A 26,183-nucleotide genomic window follows, 5' to 3' on the forward strand; every position below is an offset into this window, starting at 1 on the left:
CAGGAGCAGAAGCAAGGGTGTAAGGACCATGAGGGCATTAAGTGAGCATTTACATCCTGAATGTCTGGCCATTTAGAGCTGCTAGAACTGTAACAGGCAAGAAATTGCAAGTCTCTGAGGAATCTTGATGAGCCCAAGAGGAAAGATGTTTAAAAAAGAAAGAAAGAAAAATAACTTAGTGGCTTATAAGCCTGACATAACCTTGATAAAGATAAGTTAAAAAAAAAAAGACTGCATACAAATCTCACCCATAAACATAGGTACAAAGCCCTAAACGGAATCTAGCAATACATAAAAGGTCGTTTTTATAACCAAATACTTAATAGAAGTCATCTTACAAACAAATTTGGGATCCAGTAGGGAGAAACAAAGAACAGTGGGAAAGGATTCTTCCTGAAGATAAAGGGAAAGGAGCCCGAGTTTTGCTGGAGAGCTGTCCTAGAAGTCCTTGCTGGTTTGTGGGTGACAGGTGAGGGGAAAGCCTGAACTTTTCTCCCCTACAGCATCGCCAGGGAGCAGAGTTGATGACTGACATCCAGAAGGTCGGGTCACCTCAGGTCTCCTCTTGAGATGTGGAGAGTCATGCTGACCCTGTGTATCCAGAAGCCAAGAACTGATAATGGGACATGCCTTCAGGATGTGGTTGTGGCCATCTGCTTCCACTGGCCAGTCCTCGATGACCAGCTTCATTCTAGCTTGCTGTCGCAGCACCGGGGCGGCTGCTCTGGAATCCCATTCCTCCTGCAGGGTGTGCTCCATGCTGGCCATGGCGGTGGTCAGTCATTGGTTAAGACAGATTTTTTTAAGGTAATTCCAGATGAGGCCTCGCATTTAGGACAAGTTGTTCAGTACTTCAGTTGCTTCTCATGAAGATGACTCTTCTCCTGGGAGTCTGTGGTATAGATGGATTGAAACTAGCCAGGGTGTTTTTGTTGTTGTTGTTGTTGTTGTTGTTTGTATGTGTGTGTGTGTGTCTGTGTGTTTTATTTTGTTTTGTTTTTGCCCTCCCCACCCTGATTTCAAATTCCAAGTCCTTTACACATTACTGAAGGAGGAAAATGGGGAAGGAAGGAATGCTCATTGCCTACCAGCTGTAGTATTTGGGACTAGGGTTGTATGAAGGTGGGCAGCCCTCTGCACTCTTCCTGGTACCCATTAATGCTCCTTACTCTTCCTCTTGTTCGCTCCTCTAGGAAACCTGGTTCAGTAGCACAGTTTGATGGGGATGGGGTGGGCTCTGACAGTTGGTTTTTTGTTTTTGCAGGACTGGGGATTGAACCTATGGCCTCGCTCATGCTAGAAAAGTGTTTCATCACTGAGCTACATCCCCAGCTTGGTTTTCACTTTTTTAAAATCAGCTGGCAAGCCTGGTGCAATGGTGCATCCCTATATTCCCCTTGACTCTGTGGGCTGAGGCAGGAGGTTCAAAAGTTCAAGGCCAGGGCTGGGGCTGGGGCTCAGTGGTACAGTGCTCGCCTAGCATGAATGAGGCACTGAGTTCGAGCCTCGGCATCACATAAAAACAAAATAATGTATCCATCTAAAACTAAATAAATAAATATTAAAAAAAAAAAGTTCAAGACTAGGGCAGGGGCTGGGGCTTAGGGGTAGCGCACTTGCCTGGCATGTGTGAGGCACTGGGTTCGATTCTCAGCACGGCATATAAGTAAATAAAATAAATGTCTATCAACAACTAAAAAAAAAAAAATTTATAAGTTCAAGGTCAGCCTCAGCAACTTAGCGAGGCTCTAAGCAACTTAGTGAGCCTGTCTTGAAATAAAAAATAAAAAGGGCTGGGGTGTGAGCACCCCTGGGCTGAATCCCCAAGTGCCCCAAACAAACAAATAAACTTTCTGGCATGTAGAAGGATAGGACAGCTGTAGCAGAGTGCAGAAAGAGTAGGAAGTGACTTGGAACGGGAGCATCCTGAGCTCAGGGATGTTGCTCAGTAGCAGATTCCTTGCCCGGCACAAAACAAACTACAAAAATCAACTGAGGTATCCCTGTGCCTCACAAGGCAGGGGCCTAATGGGTCACCTGGTCCAAACTTCACAATTCTGCAAAACCGAAGTCCTGCAAGTTCTACTCCAATATACTCAATGAAGAGCTGCACATCCCCCCACCTGCCCACCTCTCCAGACTCAGCTTACCTTCCCCCTTATTCTCTCTGCCCTGGACAACCACTGTTCTGGCACTTTGCCCTTCACATGTACCAGCCTCACTCTGCCTCCTTGCTGTCTCCTCTATCCAGAGCTCTTTCCTCTGGCTTTTTTTGTTTTTTTCAGATGGTTCAGGTCACCCCAGGTACACTTTACCACTGAACTACTTCTCTACCTCTTTTTTTTTTCTATTTTAGTTTTGAGACAGTATCTTACTAATTTGCCTGGGCTGGTTTCAAACGTGCAATCCTCCTGCCTCAGCCTCACAAGTAGCTGGGATTCCAAGCATGCACTACCACACCCAGTTTATCTTTTATCCTCAGGTCTTCATTAAGTTGCTGAGTGTCTCATTAAATTGCCAAGGCTAGCCTCAAACTTGTGATCCTCCTATCTCAGCCTCCCAACCAGCTGGGATTCTGGTAATGCGCCACCATGCCTGGACACACCTGTCATTCTCTATCCTGTTACTAGAGTCTGTTTTCTTCACAGCACTTACCGTTTCCTGAAGTTATTGTATTTATTTATTTATATGCTTATTGTCTGTTTTCTCCAAAATCAATACTCCCTGTCAGCTTCCCAAGGGCAGGAACTCTGTCTTGCCCACCAGTGTATTCTCGGTGCCTGGCTTGTAGTAAACACGGGGAGGCTGGCTGAGTGAATGTGCCCTACATTCTGACAGCTGTAATCATTTAAAAGTTTATACATAGATCTGAAGACTGCTTCTCTGTAACTGGCTCAGTGGGGACAAGTAGAAGGAGAACAAAGCCCCCGTGGATCTTCACATTTGAATGCCTAACATAAAGGTCTAGATTCCTAGAAGGGAGCTTTGCTCAAGGGGAGTAGAAGAGATGGGGAGAAAAGCCTCCTTGATTTTCTCACTGCATGAGCCCTTCTGGCTTCAAATTGGCTCAACCTGGTGGGAAGAGCACTCCACCTCTCTGAGTCTCAGTCTCCTCTCTACCAGTATTGAAAACCTATTTTTACATCATACTAAGTGAAAACTCATGGCTTAAAAAGGAGGAAAACTAAGTCATTTTTAGTAACATATATAATAAAATACAGCACATAATTCATACAGTAGAGAAAGGACATAAGATCATGCAAATAACTAGGTGTGATGGTGCAGGCCTATAAACTGGGACTCAGGAGGCTGAGGCAGGAGGGTCACAGGTTTGAGGCTAGCCTTAGCAACTTAGTGAGACCTTATCTCCGAACAAAAAAGACTGGGAATTCCTTTGTCTTATTCATGCAGATATATGAGTCAAATATAATGAAAAATTTTTTAAAAAATATAAAAATTCACTGTGTAATCATGTGAGCAATAAAGCAAAATTGAGGGCTGTAGCTCAGTGGTAGAGTGCCTGCCTTGCTCGCGTGAGGCACTAGGTTCGATTCTCAGCACCACATAAAAATAAATAAGGATATTGTGTCCAACTACAACTAAAAAAATATCAAATAATAATAATAATTTGGAACCCTGGGGATGTGGCTCAGGGGTAAAATGCTTGTCTAGCATGGGTAAGGCTCTGGGTCTTGAGTTTGATCTTTAACACTGGAAAAAAAAAAAAAAAAAGAATGCACATAGTGTTCCCAGTAGATGCTCAAAAAATGACAACTTTTACTAAAAACCATTTCTGACAAGGTTCTCCAAGCTTCTTCAACATGTCCAGTACTTTGCTAGGCCCTCTGGGGGTTAGAACAATTCCCTGCTCTCCAGCTAAGTGTGTCATTTAGTTGAGAAAATAAGATGTTGAGCTGGGCATGCTGTTGCACACCTGTAATTCCAGCTACTTGGGCGATTGAGGCAGGAGGATTACGAGTTCAAGGACAACCTTGATAACTTGGTAAGACCATCTCAAAAATAAAATTTAAAGGGGAGGGAGCCGGACTGGAAATGTAGGTCAGTTGTAGAACACCCCTGGGTTCAATACCTGGCACCACAAATAAAGAAGATGTTGAGAAGGAAGGTGGCTTTAGGAGTGAGGTCTTCAGTCAGTGCCTAAGGGCTGTAAAAGGACTTCAAACTGGAAACATGTTGACTACTTTAACTTCTGACCATCAAAGATGAGGGTGACCAGTTTACCAAAAAGAACTGAGAGGAAGTTCCCTAGACACAGAGGCACACGTTATCTCGAAGTCTATGGAGAGAAAGAAGAGCCCAAGAGAGTATTTTATAATCTTCAAGCAGGATACAGAAAAATGGAAATAGAGCCAGGTATGGTGGTGCACACCTGTCATCCCAGCGGCTCTAGAGGCTGACAGGAGGATCGCAAGTTCAAAGTCAGGCTCAGCAACTTAGCAAGGCCCTGTCTCAAAATAAAATGAAAAGGGCTGGGGATGCGGCTTAGTGGTTAAGCACCCTTGGGTTTAATCCCTGGTACAAAAAAAAAAAAAAAAGAAAAGTCACTGGATGAATGACTTCCGGAGCTGGGAGCAAAGAGTTCTCAAAATAATTCTGTCCCTCTGATCTGATTCTGAGCAGAACACTGGACTTCACTTCTCTTGGCTCACAGCATCCTTACTAAAAATAAATAAATAAATAAATTTCCTCCTTAAGTGAACAAAACAAAACAAAAGACAATGGGGGGAACCATTTGACCCCACTGGGGAAGGCAGCTTGACTGTGTGGCATAAAGCAGAGCTGCATTCTGGAATCCTCGGGTCCTTCCCCTCTTTGTAAGAAGCATGGGGCCCTTAGAATGTCTTTTTCCTCTTTCCTTCTTCTATTCTTCCTTCCTTCCTTCCTCTCTTTTTTCTTTTCCTTCCCCCCCTACTTTTTCCCTTCTTTTTTTATGTTTTATAATTTTAAAGAATGCTTCTGGGGGGACTGGAAGTGCAGCTTGGCAGTAGAGCACGAGCTTAGCACACATGAGGCCCTGGGTTCCATCCCCAGCACCAAAAATAAATAAAAAGTGGCTTTTCTGAAAAGTTTTATGGACGTATCACCTACTCATGGCAGATATACTTTTAGTATAAAAGAGGTGACAAATGGGCTCCCTTTCACCCCCTAGTGTCCTTTCCCACCAAGGTCCCCACTGTTCCCTGTTTCTTCTGCACACAGAGAGCTCTTGGCACAGCTAACAGCCCCCTCTTGCTGTCAACAAATGGGAGTAACCCCTGTTCTGTTCTTTGATTTCCCCCTATTTATCAATAAATCTTGAGGAACTCCCCAAGACATCCCGTATAAAGCTGCCTATGTAACTGCTGTCTGCTGTGTGGGACTCCATTGCTGAAATGGCACCATTTCCTTCCCAGCCCCTAGGAAATGTAGTACCCAGTCTGTTAGGTAGAGTAAGAGGCATCGTCCTGTTCATCATCATTCGACATACTGTGGCATCTGCTGGATGCTGACAGTTGAAGCTCTAAGACATGCTGAGAGGCAGAGCCGGGTCCCTGGGAGGTTCAGAGCCTCATGGGGGACAGGGCAGCTAGAGAGACATCAAAGTGCACTAATGGATCTGTGGACACAGGGCCAGGGGCCCTTCCTGGTACCCTGTGCTTCTGGCTTCACTTCTACACCAAGGTAGAAGATAAGCCTTGTAGAGGTGGCCCTAGCTAAGGGTGCTGACGGCCAGGGGAAGGAATCTCCTGGGAAGAAGGTAAAAATCAAAACCTCTGGTTCAAAGATATTACAGACAGAGCATGGAGTCAGCCTGGTTGGGTAGTGTCCCCCCTGACTTCTCCTTATGTATCAGTGACCTTTCCATACCTGCTGCTTCCCCCTTTTCTCCTCTTTTAGAAACAATTATCCATGAAGTCTGAGCATGGGCAGCAAGTGACTCACATCAACACTAATTTGACACATATTTCATGATTTTGGACAGTTATTCTGTGTATCTAGATGGGGCAGTGGATAAGGCCAGGGCCACGGCAAAGCCTGGCTGTTAGTTATGGGATCACTGAGATGAGGTGCCTGGCATGGGGGTGCGGCTAGAGTCCAGCTGTTAAGAGAATTAGCATTTGCCCAGCGAGTACTCCTGGAGGGTTTAGGGTGCTGGCCAAGAGTGCTGGGGTGGGTCTTTGTCTTCTTTTATCATATTGACAAGAACAGAGGCAGAATAGACTGAAGGCACCAGGGGCTTCCAGAAGGAGAGGTTTGTTGTCTTGACCTGGCTCCACAGTGGAGCCATTGCTGGGCTTTGAGACTTCCAGGAAGTGGGTTGTCTTGGTGATATGTTGGGGGGACATAAATATTGAAATGTGTTCCCAACCTCTTCCAGGAAAGACTGCTTATTCTGCCCCTGAATAGTAGGCTCTAAGCCCCACTGTCCTGAGCTTGAGCTAATGAAGGAAAGAGAAAGTATTGCTACACGCTGATATCTGCCACGGCTCCACCCAGTCACTGGGGTCCGGCCACCAGCTTTGACATCTCCATCACTTTGCTCATACACCAGATCAGCACTAAGCCTTGTGGGTTCCAGTTTGTGTTTCTGGGCTGCATCTGGTCCCTGTGTGCACTGACTCCCCTCCATACCTGCCACCCATGCTGGTCACAGCCTTAGGTCCTGTCCCAGAAACACAGTTTTCCTTGTGCCTCTTCCATTCAGGGTTCCCACTGCCTGCCATGGTCAGTACAACCCTGTCCCAGACTCCCCAGGTCTTTAAGGACAGGGACGTATGTGGCTTCTGTCATGCTCAGCTGCAGCAGCGTAGGTCAGGAAGGAGCTGCAATGGAGGAGGAGTAGATCATCCCACATGCCTAGGAGTGTAGTCTGTCCATCCAGGTGAGGAGGGGCAGCCCAGTGAAGCTCTGCCGGCCACCAAACAGGGCTCCAGAACCCAGGATGTTGGCAAGGGAGGAAGGCAGGACCCCAGAGGAAAGCAAGGAAGGGTGGCCATGGGGATCAGAAGCATGTTGGGGCAGGTGCTGCATGGGAGGTGAGAGGCAGATCTGTTCAGAGCAAGATGGGACAGGAGGCTAAGCTGTACCTATGGGGCAGCCCCCGTGGTACAGGAGGAGAAGACACTTGCTTGAAAGGGGATGGCCACCTAGATCAATTTTGAGCAGACCTGCCAGGGAGGTAACAAGGGACAGGGGAAAGGTGCAGGATGTGGGACTCTGATGTCCTTTTCAGCATGCCCCTCTACCCAGGAGCAAAAGGGGAGGAGACACTCTTGGGAGGTTCCACCCTGGGCCCCAGACCCTGGGAGGAAAGGGCACAGTAGGAGGGGCCACTTATCACCACAGGGAAGGCATAAGCAGGAAAGCCTGGTGTGGCTGGGTGGGAAGGGACACAGCCTAGAAAGGTCAGGAGTGGTGAGGTCAAGTTATGTGAGAATGTGAACAGTGTTAAAAAGTCATGTCGGGAAAGAAAGAAAAAAAAAAGGCCATGTCTAGACAGCATAAGGGACAGATGGGGTGGAGACCAGTGTCCTTAGCCAGAAGCAAAGTCATCCCCAATGCCTCCTTCAGCTTTGGTCCACTTGCTCCCCTGTCTGCCCTGCCTCCTCCTTCAAGATGCTGTTATATCCGTGCAGCGCCTGGTCTGCACAGCACTTACGCATTCATTGAAGAAGTGGAAGGATGCAGCAGGTCACTGTGTTCAAATGACTGTTGGAGCAGCCCAGTGCGGAGCCTGTCACCTGCGGACTTGATTAGGACATGAAATACCCAAGCCTGCCCAGGTCCCCAGCCTCAATTTGTTCCCCTGAGCACCAGGCAGTTAGTTCCCCAAGGCATCTTGGTGCTCTGGGAATGCTTTCAAATCTTTGCAGTCCCCTCCCTGGTGTCTAGGTGGCACCAAAACCCTGTGCTGATCCCTCTCCTTGCAGAGCTCCCCACACCTGCGGACAGTTGTCCTTGGTCCTTCCCGGTGCCTGTTCAGCTCAGCTGGGTGCTCTGGGCTTTCTGGGTTTAGTTCCCCCCATGTGCCAAGGGGCTGCAGCTTTCCTGAAACTGCAAACTTGTTATTTTTACTTTGTTTTTGGCTTTGATTTCACTGCAGTATCCCCTGGCCTCCTCCTATTGGGAGAGGTAGGCTGATTGGTTGGTCCCAACCATGACATCTCTGCACAAATCAAGTACTTCATCTGTACTTTAAAATTTTTACATAATTTTAGCAAAAAACTAATATGATAACAGTAAGTTTTTTAAATTAGCAAAACAACATATGCATGTGGTTCAAAAACAATGGGCTCAGGCTGGGGGTGTGACTCAGTGGTAGAGGGCTTGCCTAGCACATGTGAGGCACTGGGTTCAATCCTTAGAGCCACATAAAAATAAATAAATAAAATAACAAAGGTGTCCAAAACATTTTAAAGAGGGGGGGTCTCCTCTTAAAACCCTTGAGATAATTCAACTATTGAAGTAGCCTGATCCTTGTCGAAAACCACGGGCGTTTCTGCAGATCAGCCCGTGTGCTCTCTGTTTGAAAACTGCTTGGAGCTGTAGCTGGTTAACGAAAGGAAAGCGTCTTCCATTCATTCTGCAAGTATTTACTGCGTGCAGCTGCAGGGGGCTCCGAGTTGGCAGAGGAGTTAAGACGAGGAGGCCCCCCCTGGCTGAGCTCACGTCCCATCAGTGGAGCCAAGTGCCGTGAAGTCTTAGGAAAAGAAATGAGGCAGGACTCGTCGGGATGGGGATGATAGGGAAGAGTTGGTGGTCAAGAAAAATCGTTCTAAGAGAAAACCTAGACACTACTTTGGGCGGATTTAGAAGTGGAGCAGCCCCACGCCCCGCAAGATTCAAGAGTAGACACCTCGAGTCCTTCGCTCTGCTCTGCCCGCTACCAGCCCCCCTCGGGTCCCTCGCGGCTGAGGGCACTGCGAGTGAGTGTGATGGGTGGGGGGATGTCCGTCCCCTCCCACGGCTGGGGTTGCATGGGAGCCCCAGACTTTCCCTCTGTCTAAGAGGAGCGCCCAGCTGCGGCTGCGGTGAAACATAAAGTTTATTCGCTTCAAAGTGACGCAAAAAATTCTTAAACAGCTCTTTGGCAGCGGCTATCTAGAGATCAGACCATGTGAGGGGCCGAGAGTACAAATAGTGCGGCGCGGGCGCCGCTGCTCACAGGCATAGCTGCTGCCCTAGTGCCTCGAGGGCGCGAGGGTCGCACCGCCTCCCCAGCGCTGTACCAGCCTCCCCACGCCCAGCCGGCAGGTGGGTCCGCTTTTCTTTTTGCCTCTGATCTCGGTTTCTTTCCAGAACCCCTCCCTTGCCTGGAGCGGAGCCGTCGTGCAGCTGAGCTCTCTGGTCCTGCTGAGGCGCTCCGGGCGGTGCGCGCCTGCCTCCCGCACCCTCCATTCTAACCAAGACAAGTGCCACTCGCAGATACACCCGAGGAGAGGGTAGCGTGGAGCGCGTCTGTGGGCTGCAGGCGCTTTGGAGGGCTTCTTTGTCTATTGCTTGCGGAGGCTCAGCGAGCGCTTGAGCTCAAGCTAGAAGACCAGGTAAAGATGGTCTTTAAAAAGCAAAGTGCTGTCCTGCGCATAGGGAAAAGTTGTAGTTTTAACCCGTGGTTTTATATTTGATCTTTACTTTGCTGCCATCGCGTGCAGGTGGCTTTATGCAAACGCATTTGTGCAGGGAGAGTTCTGGTTGACACAAATGCCCAAATATCTAGAGAAATCTTTGAGTGATACTTAAGTGGGCCGAGTCTCCGTGCGCTTGGTTGGTTTCGCTGGCAGAGCTGGTTGCTGGCTCTGATACTCACAGGCCATTCAGAATTTATGCGAAACTCCAACGGGCTGATCTACATGGCTAAAATGCACAGCCATCAGTTGCTTGAAGAATGTGTACGTTCAAATTTGTTCTGAAAAGGCTCTCAGGAGCTGACGAATGCTAAGGAGCAGATTTCCTTTTGCACTGAGGCTTTTCTTATTGAATTGTTCCTTTTCCAGTTGGAGTTTCTAAAGAATTGGAGAGGATTTCTAAGAGTCAGACATTACAAAAGCTCGTGTGTATGTATTTTTATAATCAATTTTTTTGTCCAGAAAAATGAACCAGGTCAATGGATTATTTATGAGCCTGCTAGCTCTCATCATAGTAAGACGAGATCAAATATTTAATATGTTTTGCCTTCAGTTACATAGAAAAAATGTCTAAGATGACAACGTTGGGATTTGTGTTTAGTGAAAGGGAGGAGAGCTAGGGGCAGTGATAGTGTCATGGAGTGTAGGAGTGCAAGGAAACACATGGCTTTGACTCTTTGTCCCATAGCTTGCTATTGTGTGGAGATGCTGCTGCCTGAAGACTCGGGGTTTTTGTCTCACAGGAGGGGGTGGAGATGACTGTTCAGTATGGAAGAGAGGCAAGTTTTTCTGTAGCATGTGAAAATGTACCTTTTTAAAAAATTTTTTTGCAATGCCAGGGAAGGAATCCAGGACCTCTTGCATGTTAACCACATGCTCTACCACTGAGCTCCACTAAAAGAAGTGGGTTTGTATATCTGAGCTAGAAGTTACACCTCTGAAATGCATTAGATGAATCACCACAATGTGTGGGGATTTTGGATTATTGTGAGAGAGAAAAAAGGAAAAAAAAATGGTTTGCTGGATTGGGTGTAGGTTTTTTTTTTTTTTTTCTTTTTTCACTGAATTTACGAGCGGATTGAAACTACTCATTAAATCAAAAGTCCCAGAAATACTCTGGTGATCCACCCAGGACATTTCAGAGATGTAACTATCAGCCCAGCTATTCAAACCCATTTCTTTCCGTTTCCTTATTTACGAAATACACATAGGACATGTAGGAGTGGGGAGAACAGATAATGTTGAAGTTGTAATGGAATCTCCACGGCCTCCAAATTTCCTCTTGGGGAGATTTTCAGGGACATCTGAGCATTTTGATGAAACCTGGAGAGGCATGTGGAGGGTTTCACAAATGGGTGGGGTTACTGGAATGAGGATTGTGGCTCCAGGGGATTAGGAGCATGGGTTGGGCTCTGTCTGGCAGGCTTGCAAAACACCTTGAGTGAATCCACCAAAGAGAAACACAGGTAATTCCAAGAAATTAAACCAGTTCGTGGCAGTAGCCACTTCTTCATACTTGTCAAATAATTTGAGAGCACAGAAAGCAGGACTGCCTGAGGCAAAGTTGCATTTTATTTTGGCATTTTGAATCAACAGGATGTGGTCATGACTTGACTCCTTTCCTAAAGTTGCCTGGATGGCCAAAGGGAAAATGATGCAGTCATTTTTGGTTGAGAAGGCAACCGGAGCCTTAGTTATTCCCAGTAATAGACCCAGCTCCTCTGGGTCTCATGATCTTCAGCTGCAAATGGCAGGGAGGAACAGGGGGTGCCTATGTAGCGTGATGATATGCTTCAACTCATTCTGCAACTGTGGTCATAATTTCTGTGCTCAGGAAAACGTGAGCTGTCTGGCTCAGAGGCACACACACCTGTAATCCCAGAAACTTAGCGAGGCTGAGGCACGAGAATCCCAAGTTTGAGGCCAGCTTCAGCAATTTAGGGAGACCCTGCCTCAAAATAAGAAAGAAGGGTGGGTTGTAGCTCAAGGGCAAAGTGCCCCTGGAATTCAATCGCCAGTATAAAGAACAAACAAGGGCTGGGGATGTAGCTCAGTTGCTAGAGTGCTTGTCTCGTGTGCACAAAGCCCTGGGTTGGATCCCCAGCACCACACACACACACACACACACAAAAAAAAAAAAAAAAGAAGGAACGAACAAACAAAACAAAATATGAGCTATAATATATGAGCTGTAATAATGGTACAAGAGTGCCCAAGGGCTTGGACTCTACCCAGATGTTGCTATCTAGTTAGGGATGTCTGGAGATCTGCTCAGGTTTGATAGGAAGGCAAAGACTTGTCATACTCTGACATGTGGAAATTAAATACTGTGCCTCAACCATGCCCAGCCAATAGGGGTCCAAGTTCCCAGACTCCCCTAAAACCCTTTGCAAGATGCCTAGGGCGTAGTGCCATAGAAATGGCCTCCACGTGCACAGATTTGGATTGTGCCCATTCTCTGTCCCAATCCCTGAGCTGTCACCAACCAGTCACAGTTCTCTGAGGTCTTCGGTATTTGGTGGCACAGGCATGAGTATGGAGACCAACATTTGATAAAAGCCTCTGTCTCTTCATACTTGAAGCAAGTACTACATACAGATTACCCCTGTTCTTATGGGGAGTCACTGTCTGTGTTCCCAGTGGTAAGAGCACCTTAAGGAAGTAAAATTGACATCTTTCTAGGAGAGGTCAGGTTGAAAATACATGAAACTAACCTTTTATTTTGGCATTTTGAATCAACAGGATGTGGTCATGACTTGAGTCCTTTCCTAATGTCACCTGTATGGCCAAAAAGAAAACAGTCATTTTTGGTATACTGTGTATCTAGGGTTGGCACAAGACCCACCATGGGCCATGTTATTTTTCTACTCTGTGTGCTGCCCCCACTCCAAGTCCTGGGGATTGTACCCAGGGGTGCTCTACCGCTGAGCCATGTCCCTAGCCCTTTGTTTATTTGTTTGGAGATGGGGTCTTGCTAAATTGCCCAGACCTGCTTCAAACTTGTGATCCTCCTGCTTCAGCCCCCCCAAATAGCTGGGATTCCAGGCATATGCCACCACACCCAGCTGGGCTGCATCCCAGAGGTCATTTATGCAGAGATCTGGAGATCTTGTACCGTCTTTAGAAATGCTCTTGCGTGAGTAATGTCTCTGCAGGGTATTCCCTTAAGCCTGACACTCCCCCTCCCCATCTTTTTTTTAGCTTCTGGTGACTGGAAAGATGAATGCTCATTTACTAAATGTCAACAACATGCTTTTAAACTGAGCAAGTGTCTTCCCAGCCCTGCGCCTAACAAGGTGACAAAATGAGTGGAGATAAAGGCTGGTGTGAGGTGTGAGGCTGTAGGCCCCCTTGTTATTTTCTTCTTTCTTTCAGCTACCCTGGAACCTGGCAGTAGCTCCCTAGCTCCCACCCACCCCTGGACCAAGGGGACTTGTTAATGGGTATTTAAGCCCTTGATTTTTAAACTCACAACAGGACAGACCTCCATTAATCCCAGAAGCCCCTGGACTGCACAACCAGAGATGCACTCCAGAGACACGGAGACATGGAGATGATGTCCCAGGGTCCCCAGGCACGACAAGTGACAGATGGCAAAAGGGAGGGTCTCCTGGGTTCCTGAGAGCCAGTTCTTCATGTAATCATTTGAGGTAGGGAGGGCAGAGGTAAAAGAAGAGTTGTGACAGGCCAGGTGGTGACCTGGAAGAGCACTTCCCAGTGGCTCAGGAAAGAGCCAGCTGGGTGCTCTGGGAGAATCCAGAGCCACAGGTTTGGTGGACACCTGCAGAAGGGCCATCAGTGGGTCTTTGCCACCTAGCATTTTTGTGTGGTCTTTTGGAGCATAGTCAAGGAAAAAAAAAAAAAGCATTTTATTTCCTTTGTTACTGACCTGCTGAATAAAATAAACTGACTGACTTTCCTCTAAGGGAATTTTCCCTTCCAGGGAGAGGCCTATAATTAGAGAGTGGGAGAGCCAGCAAGATCTTGAAGGTGAAGGGAGGTGACTGGGCGGTGGCTCTCAGGGTACAGGCCTAGAACTTGCCTTTCCTGGCATGGACTCTTTTCTCTCTCCCCACTAGTCCTGGAGCCAGTGCCTTAAAAACGCTAATCAAATTATCTGGCTCTTTCTCTTGTTTTGGAGGAAAAGAGCTGCGTGGAGGGAAAAGGAGGCAAGAGGCTGGGAGGGGAGGGGAGGGGAAGGGAGTAGAGTGGAGAGGAGCGGAGCCATTCTGTGGGACCGCTGGGAGTTTCCAGCACTGGTCCAGGCACTAGAATTATATTTCTCCTCCCACTTATTTATTTGAAGAAATTTTGAACAAAAAAATCAGATAAATCATCCAGTTTCACCAGTTGTTCAGGCAGTTGCTCTAATTATACATATATCTATTTTCGCATATGTAATAGAAAATTTGACATGTTATTTATAATATGTAATTATATATAATTTCCATATTTGTATATATGCATTTTTGCTGAACGTTTGAGAGTTTACAGACGTCCAGTTACTTTACCGCATGCCTCTCCTAAAAATAAGGACCTCTCTTAAATAATCGTACCCCCATTATCATACCAGGGAAACATCCATACAAAACTGTTATGGAATATACAGGTCAAATTTCCCCTGTTGTCTCAATGGTGTCCTTTTGAGTTTATGGGGTTACTATTTGAGATTGTAAACTGCTAGGCGTCAGAATTATTTCTTGCCTTCCTTTGAGTGCACAGTGGGAACCAGATCAATGCTGTGTAATAAAGAACTGATTTTTTTCCATGAATATTCCCCAACTATGCGACTCACTGTACATTCAGAATTTATTTTTTTTTTGGGGGGGGGGGCATACCAAAGATTGAACCCAGGGCACTTAACCATATTTTATTCTGAGACGGGGTCTCCCTAAATTGCAGAAGCTGGCTTTGAACTTAAGATCCTCAGCCTCCAGAGCCACTGGGATTAAAGGTGTGCATCCTCGCACCCACTACATTTCAGAATTTCTTGACCTAAGAATACAGGCACTTTCTAGCAGTGACGTACAAATCTTCACTCACCTTATAGCTAAAGAGGTGCCATATGGAGTCTCCATGTCACCCCAATTCTGAAGTTCCCCCTCCTCTAGCAGCCACTTTCCCTCCTCTGTCTCCCCACTTCCTTCTCCCTGCAGGACTAAGAAATGTGCCTGGTTTCCCTTTCCTCCTCACCACTTACCTTTTATTTTGTTTTTGGTACTGGGGATTGAAACCAAAGACACTCTACTGCTGAACCACTTCCCTAGTGCCACCCCACCCACCCACCCCCTTTATTTTTTATCATGAAATGTGGTCTAAGTTTCTCAGGCTGGCTCAGATTTGTGATCCTCCTGCCTCAACTTCCCCACCTGCTGGGATTACAGGCATGTGCCACAGTGCCCAGAAAATTAGTTGTGTAATATACTTGTATTGAAGAAACAAAGCTGTGTTTGGAAATGCTCCTATTAATTACACAAATTACACCTTCTAAACATTCTTTTATTATTTTGATAATGTAAGTCACGGCTGGGAGTGTAGCTCATGCATTTGCCTAGCATGAGCAAGGCCCTGGGTTCCATTCCCAGTATGGCAAAAGGGAAGGGGAAAAAAAGTGACATGCCTAATCTTACCATATCACTTTGCATTAAGTTTCCTGTCTCTTTCCCTGTCTTGTCCACATTTAAATATGTTACCAAGACAGAATAAAAGCAGTTTTGTTTTCTGCAACAATTTTTAAGTTAAATAGAATAAGAAAAATTCATGCCATCAATTTCTAAAGCCCTTAACTGGCCTAGATGACACCTTCGAGGAATCTGATAGTTTCTCTGCATCCTTGCCCTTAAATTTAATATTCCTCAAGACCCAGAAAGAAGAGTAATAAATAGATGCTTCTGTCCATTTCATCACCACCCCTCCCCTGCTGTTTGGTGGGGCTTCATCCTGTGTCCTTCAGCTTTCGCTTTTGATGCCTCCGTTTCTGACAATGGTTTCTGTGGGTAGTAAGTATATTCCAAGAGCCAAAGAACCAAGTCACAAATGAACATTTGGAATCCAGACTGTTGCTGGGTGTGCCTGGCCGGTTCAAAGTCTGAAAGAACAGCCCTGGCTCATTCTTTTATCCTCCGTGCGCCAGTCTTTTCCAGTCCTGAGTCTGTGAAGTCATGGCTGTGGCAGCCCCCCTCCTCCACCATCATCTCCCCATCTCCTGATGGGGGAGGCGGGAGGCACAGGGCCCCTTGGGATGGGACCTGGCCACATTTGACATAGACCCAGGAAGAGGAAGAGTGGTGCCTGGCCCAAAGTTCAGGTCTATGGCATCAAAGAGCATCCTGCTCAGAAAACCAGGAACGGGTCCCTGTGCAGAGCCCTGCTGCACAAATGCCAGGCTTTCAGGCACAAAGATGTGTGACCCAGGCCCCTGTTTCCAGGGGAACACAAAACAAATATACATAGAAGGATAACTGGTGACAGTGCTAATCAACGTTGTGTGGCAAATGAGAAATTATACAGGATCAGGAGAGACATCTTGGGCTGAGGTGTTAAGAGAAAGCTTCGTGGAGGAAGCCAAGCCTCAGAGGAAGCTGGGTGGGGGTGTAGAAGGTGTGTTCTAAGGTTCATGGAACCCTGAGTAGTCTGCTGAGGCACTTGTGAAAAGTGCAGATGCTTGCTGGGTGCAGTGGCACATGCCTATAATCCCAGCGGCTCAGGAGGCTGAGACAGGGGATTGCAAATTCAAAGCCAGCCTCAGCAACTTAGTGAAGCCCTGTCTCAAAATATAAAAAGAGCTGGGGATGTGGCTTAGTGGGGATGTGGCTTAAGCACCCCTGGGCTCAACCCCTTGTACCCAAAAAATAAATAAAGGTAAGTGCAGATGCCTGGCACCCCACAGATCTCTTGAGAACAAGACCAGTCTCTGGGAGAAAAGCCGGTGGGCCAGTGATGTGTTGTTTTCAAGTTTTCCAGGTGACCCTAAGCCCCTGATTGACAGGAGCTGCAGGGACCAGTGAGGCCCAATTGACTGGACTGTTAAGTGGAAAGTAGAATGGGTAGCATGTGTGTGGTGGTGGAAGTGAAGTGACCCACTGTTGTTTATTGATGCTTTCGTGTACTAGAAGCAAAGTTAAGCATTTATCATACTTTTATAATCCCCATAACAGCCCTGACCAAGTTCAAATATTAACCATCTGCTTTCCAACAGGATGAACTGGAGGCTCAGAGAGATTAAGTGACCTACCCAAAGTCTCACAACCAGTAAGTGGTGGATCTGGGATTTCAGTGCAGATCTGTGAAACAGAAAGGAGAGTTCTGGGTTGTGGACACACAGAACTATCACTGAATGACTCAGGAAGTCAGTTAATCTAGGCTTGGCTATTCATGCTCATTGGAAAAGAATTATTCATGCCCATTTATGCCAAATTCATTTCTTTTTTATGAAAGTCTGAATAATCCGTTGTACTTTTTGGCCAGCCTCTCAGTGATCTAGACCCATCATGGACGACTAGTCCTCTAGACTGGACACTCTGTGCAGACAAGCTCAGAGCTCCCATTTTCTCCTCAGCCAGGCAGAGAAAGTTCTGAAAAGATTTTTCTTTCCTCATGGTAACTGGCCCAAATAGCCCTGAGGACTTTACCCTATTTAATTCCTCTCCAAAAAATAAAAAATAAAACTGACTCTCATGAGGAATCCTCTGGAGGAGGTGATGGCTGGGATAGTAGAGTTCATGTCTTTCCTGTATGTCCAAAACACAAGCAGATTTTCTCAAACCCCTTGATCGATAGCCCAAGTCTATTTTGCTTGAAAGGCAAGCCAAGGGCCACCATGACTTGTGACCTATGATGCCACACACCTTGGAGACAGCAGCCCTCTGACAGGTACAAATGCAGCCTCTGCTTTATCCAGTGGAGCCTGTGATGACGAATCAAGTAAACTCCAAGGTCTTGGGACAGAAACTTCAAGGTAGCACCTGGGAGATTAGTTGAACCTGAGGGCTGCTTTGGAGCTGGAAATATGGGGCATCTCAGCATGCTGCAGCAGGCATGGGGATATGTCCACAGGGCACACGCCACAGCTCTTAGAGGAAGCATGGGCCAGGGCATTGCTTTGCTTGTCCTGCAATCTGCCTGCCTTTCCAGATTTGGCCTTGTACTGTGAATTCCATGAAGGCAGGACTGTGCCTGTTCTGTGGGCGAGCAGCAGGGCTTTGTTGGGTTACTCCTTCTCCGCGGCAGGGGGCCAGGTTCAGTGTTCACTGCGCAGGAGGCATCAGAGCTCTGTAATTCCTATCATCTTTGGATGCCTCGGGAACTTTGGACTCCCTCTGCATAGAGAATGCAAATTGCCACTTGGTTTGATGACCTGTAATTAATCTTATCTCAGTGTTCAACCCATACTTCACGCTGGGGTTTTGTTTTGTTTTGGAAAATGGAAATCCAGTATCCTGAGATGTGAATTCACTTTGCTCTTGACACATGAAGTCAAAGTACAAAATTTCTATAGTGTCCAACAGAAAAACAGTCAACGGGCATTTCCAAGGGGCTAGGTGGTTTTATGACTAATCGTCATAATTACTCCTTCGGTTACTGGTTCCCCTGGCTACAGAGACAGTTGTGTGGAAACAGGAATGGAGATTTGATCACAAATTTAAATAGAATAGAAACAATTCTCCCCCCCACACACACCCCACAAACTCGTGGGAGGGAATAGAGTGAATTAGCCAAGAGGAAGCTGGAGTGTGAAGAGAAAGTTAATCATGACTGTCTTGGGGTCTACTGCACCACGGAGCTGCACACCTCAGGTGTGGAAACCTGGGAGAAGGTCAGGTTGCTGTCCCACACTGCCTTGGGTATTCATGCACCATTCACAGCCTGTCCCCTGCTTCAGCCTGGGGCTATAGTGTCCATTCAAGTTTCAAAGGAAAGCTTCGGGGGCTTTTTCTGGCCCTGGAAAAACTCAAAAGCTACCTGGAGGAGGTCACAGTTATAATTCTGACCTCCTTTGCCATCTTCCTACCCAGCAGGATAAAAATATCTTTTAAAAAAGAAAGCTTTCAAGAGCGCATTCAGAAACCTTCTTATCAACTCTCTTCTGAATACCTGAGCCAGCCTGCTCTCAACCATTGTTATCTGCTGGTCTGCGTAGAAATGGCCCGTGAGGGTTCAGCAGAATCACAAAACTGGGAAAGGAGTCCTGGCAACACAGCTAGGAAGGAGCCTGTCGACAGGGGCCCAGGCCCGTGTCCTCTGCTCCTGGCCCACCAGATTCACAACTAGGAGTTTGTCTCCTTTAACTGGGAGAAGAAGGGAAATGAAGAAAAGGAGATGTGTGTTTCCTGTTTGGTGGTTTCAAGTGACTCACTTTTTTTTGTATCCCAAATTCTGTGATCAAGGATGGGAGCACAGTAGGAAAACCCCAGAAAGCAAAGCTGAACAGGGAGAGCCCAGTGTTTGGAGACAGGCAGCCTAAAGTCATGGGTTGTCTGAAGGATGCTCTTAACAGGCATGATTTTTCTTATTTTTACCAAGTTAAAAAGTGCTGCGGGGTATTTCAGGAAACTGTCTCAGAACAAATAGAGGAGAGAGTATTATTCTTCCAGGAGCTGCTCATCAGAGTTGTGAAGCAATCAAGATCAGATGCCTTACGGGGCTGAGGACCCTGGAAAACACATATTGCTCTCACCCCCATCCACCAACCCACATGTGTTTTCCACCCTCCCTGCAGGATGCCCTGAGGGAGAAAATAAATGAAATCTACAACAAATGGTTTGGCTGCTAAGGAGGGAAGGTAATGAGTCACAGCTGTGACTGAGATGGACCATGTTTCCCCTCTCGGGTTTAAATGGGTGGAAAGTGGCAGTGTTGAAGTGGGAAGAAGTTCCTACAGAAAACTTCAGGGGATGGAGGAAGAAAGAGCAAGGCCTGGCAGGCTCTGTCAGCTGAGTGCCACCTGGCCACCTGTGGGGAAGCTCTTTTTTTTTTTTTTTTTAATATTTATTTATTTTTTTAGTTCTCAGCGGACACAACATCTTTGTTTGTATGTGGTGCTGAGGATCGAACCCGGGCCGCACGCATGACAGGCGAGCGCGCTACCACTTGAGCCACAGCCCCAGCCCTGTGGGGAAGCTCTTGATCCCTGCCATTGGGTCTTCAGGTTCTTCCATGTTTAGTGTGGAAAACATGTCACTGATGTAGGCCAGAGTGAGAACAGAGGCCTTCTCAACACCACCAAAGACTGCCAAGTTCAGGTTTAACTTAGCTATGTATTTAAGAAACCTTGACATCTCATCAATGCTCTCTTAAAAAAAAAAAAAAAATCCCTTGGCCTGGGAGAATGAGACAGTGTATGGTTAGTGATTTAGCTCAGTGATACAAAGTGTGTCTAGCATGTTCAAGGCCCTGGGTTCAATTCCAAAAGGAAAGAAAGAAAAAAGGAAGAAAACAGGTTTAGTTGAGGTCCCAAGGACGTGGAGAGAGACTTCAGCAGCATGAACACAGTGAGGTTTTCTTTCTTTCTTTTTTTTTTTTTTTTTTTAATTTGTTGTGGTTGTTTGGGATGGAACCCAGAGCCTGCTCATGCTAGGTAAGCAATCTACCACTGAGCACCTCCCCATCATTTTTTGTTTTAAGACAGAGTCTCACTAAATTACCCAGGCTGGCCTCCAACTTGTGAACCTTCTGCCTCAGCCTCCTGAGTAGCTGAGATTACAGGTGTCCACCACCACACCTGGCTTAGAATGAGGTTTTATTTAGATTGCTCTGTCAGAAGTTTATATTCTCCTCCATGGTGTTTGCTCCCTTGAGTCTGGGGTGTGGTAGGTAGGCAAGGGCCAAACAGCTGGATAGGATAGAACGTTTACCCACTTTACACACACACACACACACACACACCCTCACTACACAGAGCTGATTTATCTCTCAGTGCTTTAGATATTTTTGGTAACAATAAATCCCTTTAAAATGTTTATTTTCCACTTTACAAATAAAAAGAAACCAAGGAACACAAAACCCTAATTACTTTCATCCCTTGGTGTTCATGTCTAATCTTTGCCAATATTTATGTCCATAGTCATCACTGTGAAGTTATTACTTTGTGTTCTAATTTTCAACTGTTTTTGTCTTTTTTTTTTTTTTTTAACCAGGGATTGAACCCAGGAGCTTTACTACTGAGCTACATCTGCAGCTATATCTGCAGCTGTTTTTTATTTTGTTTTGTTTTGTTTTTGTTTTTTTTAATTTTGAGACAGGGTTTTGCTAGTTGCTTAGGGCCTTGCTGAGTGGCTGAGGCTGACCTTAAACTTGCAATCCTCCTGTCTCAGCCTCCGAGTTACTGGGATTATAGTTGTGCTCATCTTATCTTCACATTTGTATGTATAGATAAGTCAGAGTCACAGAAAGCCCCAAATAGGTAGGTAGGAGACATACACTTGCCATTTTTAGCCTCTAGCCCATCTCTCACTGTTGGATTTGGAAGGTTGATGTGGGATCTCTGCAGCAGAGATGTGAATAGTGCTTACTGTCCATTTCTACAAAGGTATGATATGATCTAAGGAGAAACATGTTTCAACTTCCAATCTGTTTCAAGAGTTTGAAAGCTCAGGCCTAGAAGAAACCAAGTGAGCTGGGAGGTCTTGGCTGCTTGCAACTTTATAATAGGTCATAGGTGTAAAGTCCAAAAGGGCTCAGATTTCTTTCTACCCACGTTGGCCATCTCAGACCTCAGTCCAGAGGAGAGCAGAGCTGCCTCCACTGCACCCTGGCCCCGGGAACTAAAAAAAAGGCATAGGCCACCCTGGCCCCATGGGGGCACACCAGCCTCAGTGAACTGCATGCTTTTCTCTCTGGCTCTCCAGGTGAGAGGGAGCCTGCCTGCCCTGTCACTGTTGCAGAGTGACTAGGGGCTTGGCCACAAGAGTTGCTGGGTAGGTAGCAAGAAGATGAATGGTGAGCAGTGGAGCTAATTACAGCCTAGTGAGACCTGCAGAGGCATAATGGGAAGGCTGAAGAGCCAAGCACTGTGGACTGAACACCAGAGGCCACAAGGATCTGCTTTCCAGACCTGGGTAAAAGAAGAGTGAAAAAGCCCGCAGCCAAGGATCTCGGGGTATTTCACTAAGTGTGGCCTTTAGCCTCTATACTTTGCTCTTTGGCTTTTTAGATCATATCTAAACAAACTATGGGGTGAAATTCTGGCCCCTCAAAGTGAAGCAAGTGCTTTTTCATAAGTAGAGCCTGGGTGAATATTGGTGATATGCTTCTTTTTTTTTTTTGTACCAGGGATTGAACCAAGGCACACTAAACCACTGACCCACATCCCCAGCCCTTTTTTATTTTTTATGTGAAACGGTCTAGCTAAGTTGCTGAGGCTGGCTTTGCACTTGAAATCTGCCTGCCTCAACCTCCAAGCTGCTGGTCTTCCAGGTGTGTGCCACCCTGCCTGGACGGTGATATGCTGTATTTGTTCTGTTGTTTCCTTTCAGGTTTCTTGATTGTGATTTGCTGCCTGTACAGGTTGGAAAATGGAGTTGATTTGATTGACTCTTGTACAGCAAATAGGCAGGCTCACATTTAACTGGTGCATTATAATCCCATTTTCTAATGTGTAAGAAATACAGTGCGTTAATACCAAAGACAAGCACAAGGCCTAATTTTTTCTCTCCTTTCTCTCTGTGCCTTTCCAGCAGAGCTCTCAAACCTGCCACCATAAAGCTCTGAGGAGATCCACAAACCCAAACAGCAAGACTCCTTCCGGTCCTTGGCAGATGGGCAGCAGGATTATTTACTAACCTGCAGAATGGAGACCACGCCCTTGAATTCTCAGAAGGTGCTGTCAGCCTGTAAGGATGGAGAGGATTGTCAGAAAAATGGAGTGTTGCAGAAGGGTGTCCCCACCACAGAGGAAAGAGCTGAGTCTGGCCAAAGGTCCAATGGGTACTCTGCAGTTCCGAGCCCTAGCGCAGGAGATGATACTCCTCACTCTATGCCAGCTGCCACCACCACCCTAATGGCAGAGGTTCATCAGGGGGAACGGGAGACCTGGGGCAAGAAGATGGATTTCCTCCTCTCAGTCATTGGTTATGCTGTGGACCTGGGCAATGTCTGGCGTTTTCCCTACATATGCTACCAGAATGGAGGAGGTCAGTATCACAGCCACAAACGGGGTGGGCTGTAGATCCTCACAGGAGGCCAAAGGATAAATCATGTCTTAGCTGCTTCATGTAACTGAGAGGAGCCTGGGAACATGGCTGCTTAGACATTCATGCTAGTCTAAAAGACATATCTCTAGTAAGCTAAAAGCTTAGATCAGCATGTCTGAGGCTTTCTGGGTTGAGGATTTGGGCAGGAGCTCTCCCAAACCTGACCTCACAGGTTTCTAGCATCATCAGTGTTCCATGTGCCTCCTCATCCTGCATTGTCCAAGCATCGTCCCCGACCAAGCCAAAAGTGAGGGAATGGCCAGCAGCATTATGTCCCGTTTCTTTACTTCTGTGGCATGTTCTTCTTGGAAGTATCTGGAGGGGTCACATCTGCATCAGGAAAAATTGAGAGATTGCTGCAGGGCTTCAGATCCTCCTGGGTCTTTGGGACCTGTGTGAAGTCAGAGAATGACATCAACTTAGCTCCAGAGTCTTAAGTTGCCAGTCTGGGTATAAGGCTGAACCCAGCCACAGTATTGCCAACTCCAAATCATGCATGGATATGCTTATGTCTCCGATAAGATTGTTAGATTTTTGAGGACTGAGACCAAATCTGCTTCCTCTTTGTAACTCTAAAGCATCCACAGATATTACCTTGTAGAGGATCAAAAATTGTAGCTGAGTTAGATGTGGACATGGGAACCTGGCGGGGAGAGAACAGGAATGGGGCCTCTATGTAGGCATTGGGTTTGTTATCAGAATAGGAAAACAACATGCAAAAATGGGTGTCAAATCAATCAATATTTAGTTTGACAGGAGCTCTGGCAATAGATTTGGGAGGGCAGCTAAAACAAGACTTGGGGATAATTTGTGTCACCCTCACTCCTTCCATGGCCTGACATGAAGCAGTCTAGATTTGCTAGATTTTTTAGGGACTTTTGTCCATGCAGCTGCAAAAGCAGCTGCTTAGGGGCTCGGTCTGGGAGGAGCGGAAGTCATAATCACTTTATCTCTACCTTGGAAAGACTCACCTTTAGCCTGAGTATTAGATAAGGGGCTGGGTCACTGGTGATATTTCCTTTTAAAGCTGATCAAGCAAACCCTTTGGACAAAGGCCACCATGAAAACACAACATGGTTTTTTATTCTCAAGGCAGGTTTACCCAGTGTAATTGCAAGTTATGTGGGACCCTTCTGAGTTGCACTGACCTCAAGGTTTCTAGGAGCAAAGCATTTTATAGAAGGGAAAGTTATCAGGGAAAATCATAGCTGACTCACCCTTTGTGCTACAACTCAAGCTGCAAGGGAACAATCCCCAACATTTCCAACAGCCTTAAGATGAAGGAAACATCAGTATCAATAGTTATGCAATAGCTCTGCTTTCTTTCTTTTTTTTTTTCTTTTCTTTTTTTTTATACATTTATTGCAGAGGGGCTGGGGATGTGGCTCAAGCGGTAGCGCGCTCTTCTGGCATGGGTGCTGCCCGGGTTCGATCCTCAGCACCATATACAAAGATGTGTCTGCCGAAAACTAAAATGTAAATAAATATTTAAAAAAATAAATAAATAAAAAATAAATTTATTGCAGATATCTTAAACATTGGCAAACTTTGATAAGGAGAGCTTCTATTTTAATTGACATAATATAGCCACATATTTGTTCTTAATTTTGAAATGAGGTGAGGACCAAAAGCATTATTAAGGACATTTTTGTTTCTAGATGTCTTAATTATGCAAAAACATTATTTTTATATTGTGTTTTCTTATTCTGTGAAAAACTTACCCTTGCAGCCAGGCCCCCAAGAGATGGCTCGTGAGAAATCATTCTGGAATTAATGGATATATAGTCAAATATCAATAAGTATCTGGAAACACTTAGAAGAACAAAATTCTAGTTTTGTGACCATTGATGATGGCATCTGTATAGCTCATTACAGGTGGTCTGTACCCAGGGACCCTGTAATGGTTGCATCAGAATCATTCAAGGAGCTTAACAATCATACATTGCACCCACACCAAACATTCTGCTTCAGGAGATCTGGGTGGGCCCTGAAATCTGGAGGTGAGTTTTTAAGCTCACCGGTGATTGTGATGTGTGGCTGGGTTTAGGAACCTCAGCTCTCCTCAACCCTGTCATCTTATTGAGGAAAACATTGGGGCTCAAAGAGGGGAAGTGGCCCAGGTTTCTCTAGGCAGCCAGAAGTGGAGGTGCTCCCAGTGCCTGCCCTTTTCAACTCCAAACCCAGTGTTCTTTCCATTTACTCCTTCAGCCTCCTCTTGAAACTTCTTTTTAGCTGTGCAGCTCTGTCTATTATTACTTCAGGCAAAGCACCAAGACCAGGGCAGGACAGTGTAGGTCACTCAGCACAGGGTGGCTCTGTAGTCCTCAACATGAGCCTTCTTGTCCAGATCAATTGGATTGTTCTAGGACAGATGTAGTCAGGGAGTGAAATTGTCTTTCATCTGCTTCAGGGGCGTTCCTTCTCCCCTACACCATCATGGCCATTTTCGGGGGAATTCCACTCTTTTACATGGAGCTTGCACTGGGCCAGTACCACCGAAATGGATGCATTTCTATATGGAGGAAAATCTGCCCAATTTTCAAAGGTAACTGAAGGGTTTGCTGAATGGGTCAGTGGGGGCATTTTCATCAATGGGTGGGAGCTGGGAACTTGCTTCTAAAAACACTTAGGTCTCAGCTATATCTGGGAAACAACTTGAGTCATCAAGTTTGTGACTGCTCAAGTGTTATGAAATTGTTAAGAAGAAACAGAACAAATGGCAATTAAAAAGTAAACTGAAATTTAAAAATTTAGGACATCAACAGGGCTCACATGCGTCTTTAAAAACATGAAAGCTTGCACATATACAAGTAAATGGCTACACTGCCACTCTTTCCCAGTCGTTCCCAGCATTCTTGGGGAATGAAATGGATGACAGTATCTATGTTAACCCCTCACTCAGGCTGTGGGACTCTTGTGCTCTAGCTCAGCCTTTTACTGTTGGGCTGCCCTTTGAACTTGGCCTCTCTTACCCACTTCCCAGGGATCGGCTATGCCATCTGCATCATTGCCTTTTACACTGCCTCCTACTACAACACCATCATGGCCTGGGCGCTCTACTACCTCATCTCCTCCTTCACGGATCAGCTGCCCTGGACCAGCTGCAAGAATTCCTGGAACACTGGCAACTGCACCAACTATTTCTCAGAGGACAATATCACCTGGACACTCCATTCCACATCCCCTGCTGAAGAATTTTACACGTAAGCGTGCGGGAGAGGATGGTCTGTTCAGGCAGGCCACACATCTGGGACTTGGCTTCTTAGAAAGCAGGCAGGAGCCAAGGGCTCTTTACCAATCTCCTGGCCAACTGTCAGGGGTGGAGGAGAGAATTAGAAAGGGGATGGCAGAACCCAAATCTGGCAGG

General features: G+C 46.2%; 1 protein-coding gene across 8 annotated transcripts in view; it reads left to right on the plus strand.

The window, feature by feature from the left end:
- The first annotated feature begins 8,678 nt into the window (after positions 1-8,678).
- The window catches only part of Slc6a4 (solute carrier family 6 member 4), a 33,940-nt gene continuing 16,435 nt past the window's right edge, over positions 8,679-26,183 (plus strand). Inside the window, exons 1-6 of one of the 8 annotated variants that reach the window (XM_048793481.1) lie at positions 8,679-8,927; positions 9,301-9,545; positions 16,825-16,877; positions 22,301-22,756; positions 25,227-25,361; positions 25,800-26,019. In XM_048793481.1, coding sequence (XP_048649438.1) covers positions 22,414-22,756; positions 25,227-25,361; positions 25,800-26,019 — 698 coding nt within the window. In that variant the 5' untranslated portion in view covers positions 8,679-8,927; positions 9,301-9,545; positions 16,825-16,877; positions 22,301-22,413. Of the gene's footprint in view, positions 8,928-9,027; positions 9,256-9,300; positions 9,546-16,824; positions 16,878-21,296; positions 21,724-22,300; positions 22,757-25,226; positions 25,362-25,799; positions 26,020-26,183 lie in introns of those variants that run through there. The other 7 variants (XM_048793490.1, XM_048793474.1, XM_048793468.1 and 4 more) reach the window with 7 other exon arrangements.

Source organism: Marmota marmota, unplaced genomic scaffold (genome assembly GCF_001458135.2).
Source record: "Marmota marmota marmota unplaced genomic scaffold, marMar, whole genome shotgun sequence".
In the NCBI taxonomy this organism is placed as follows: domain Eukaryota; kingdom Metazoa; phylum Chordata; class Mammalia; order Rodentia; family Sciuridae; genus Marmota; species Marmota marmota.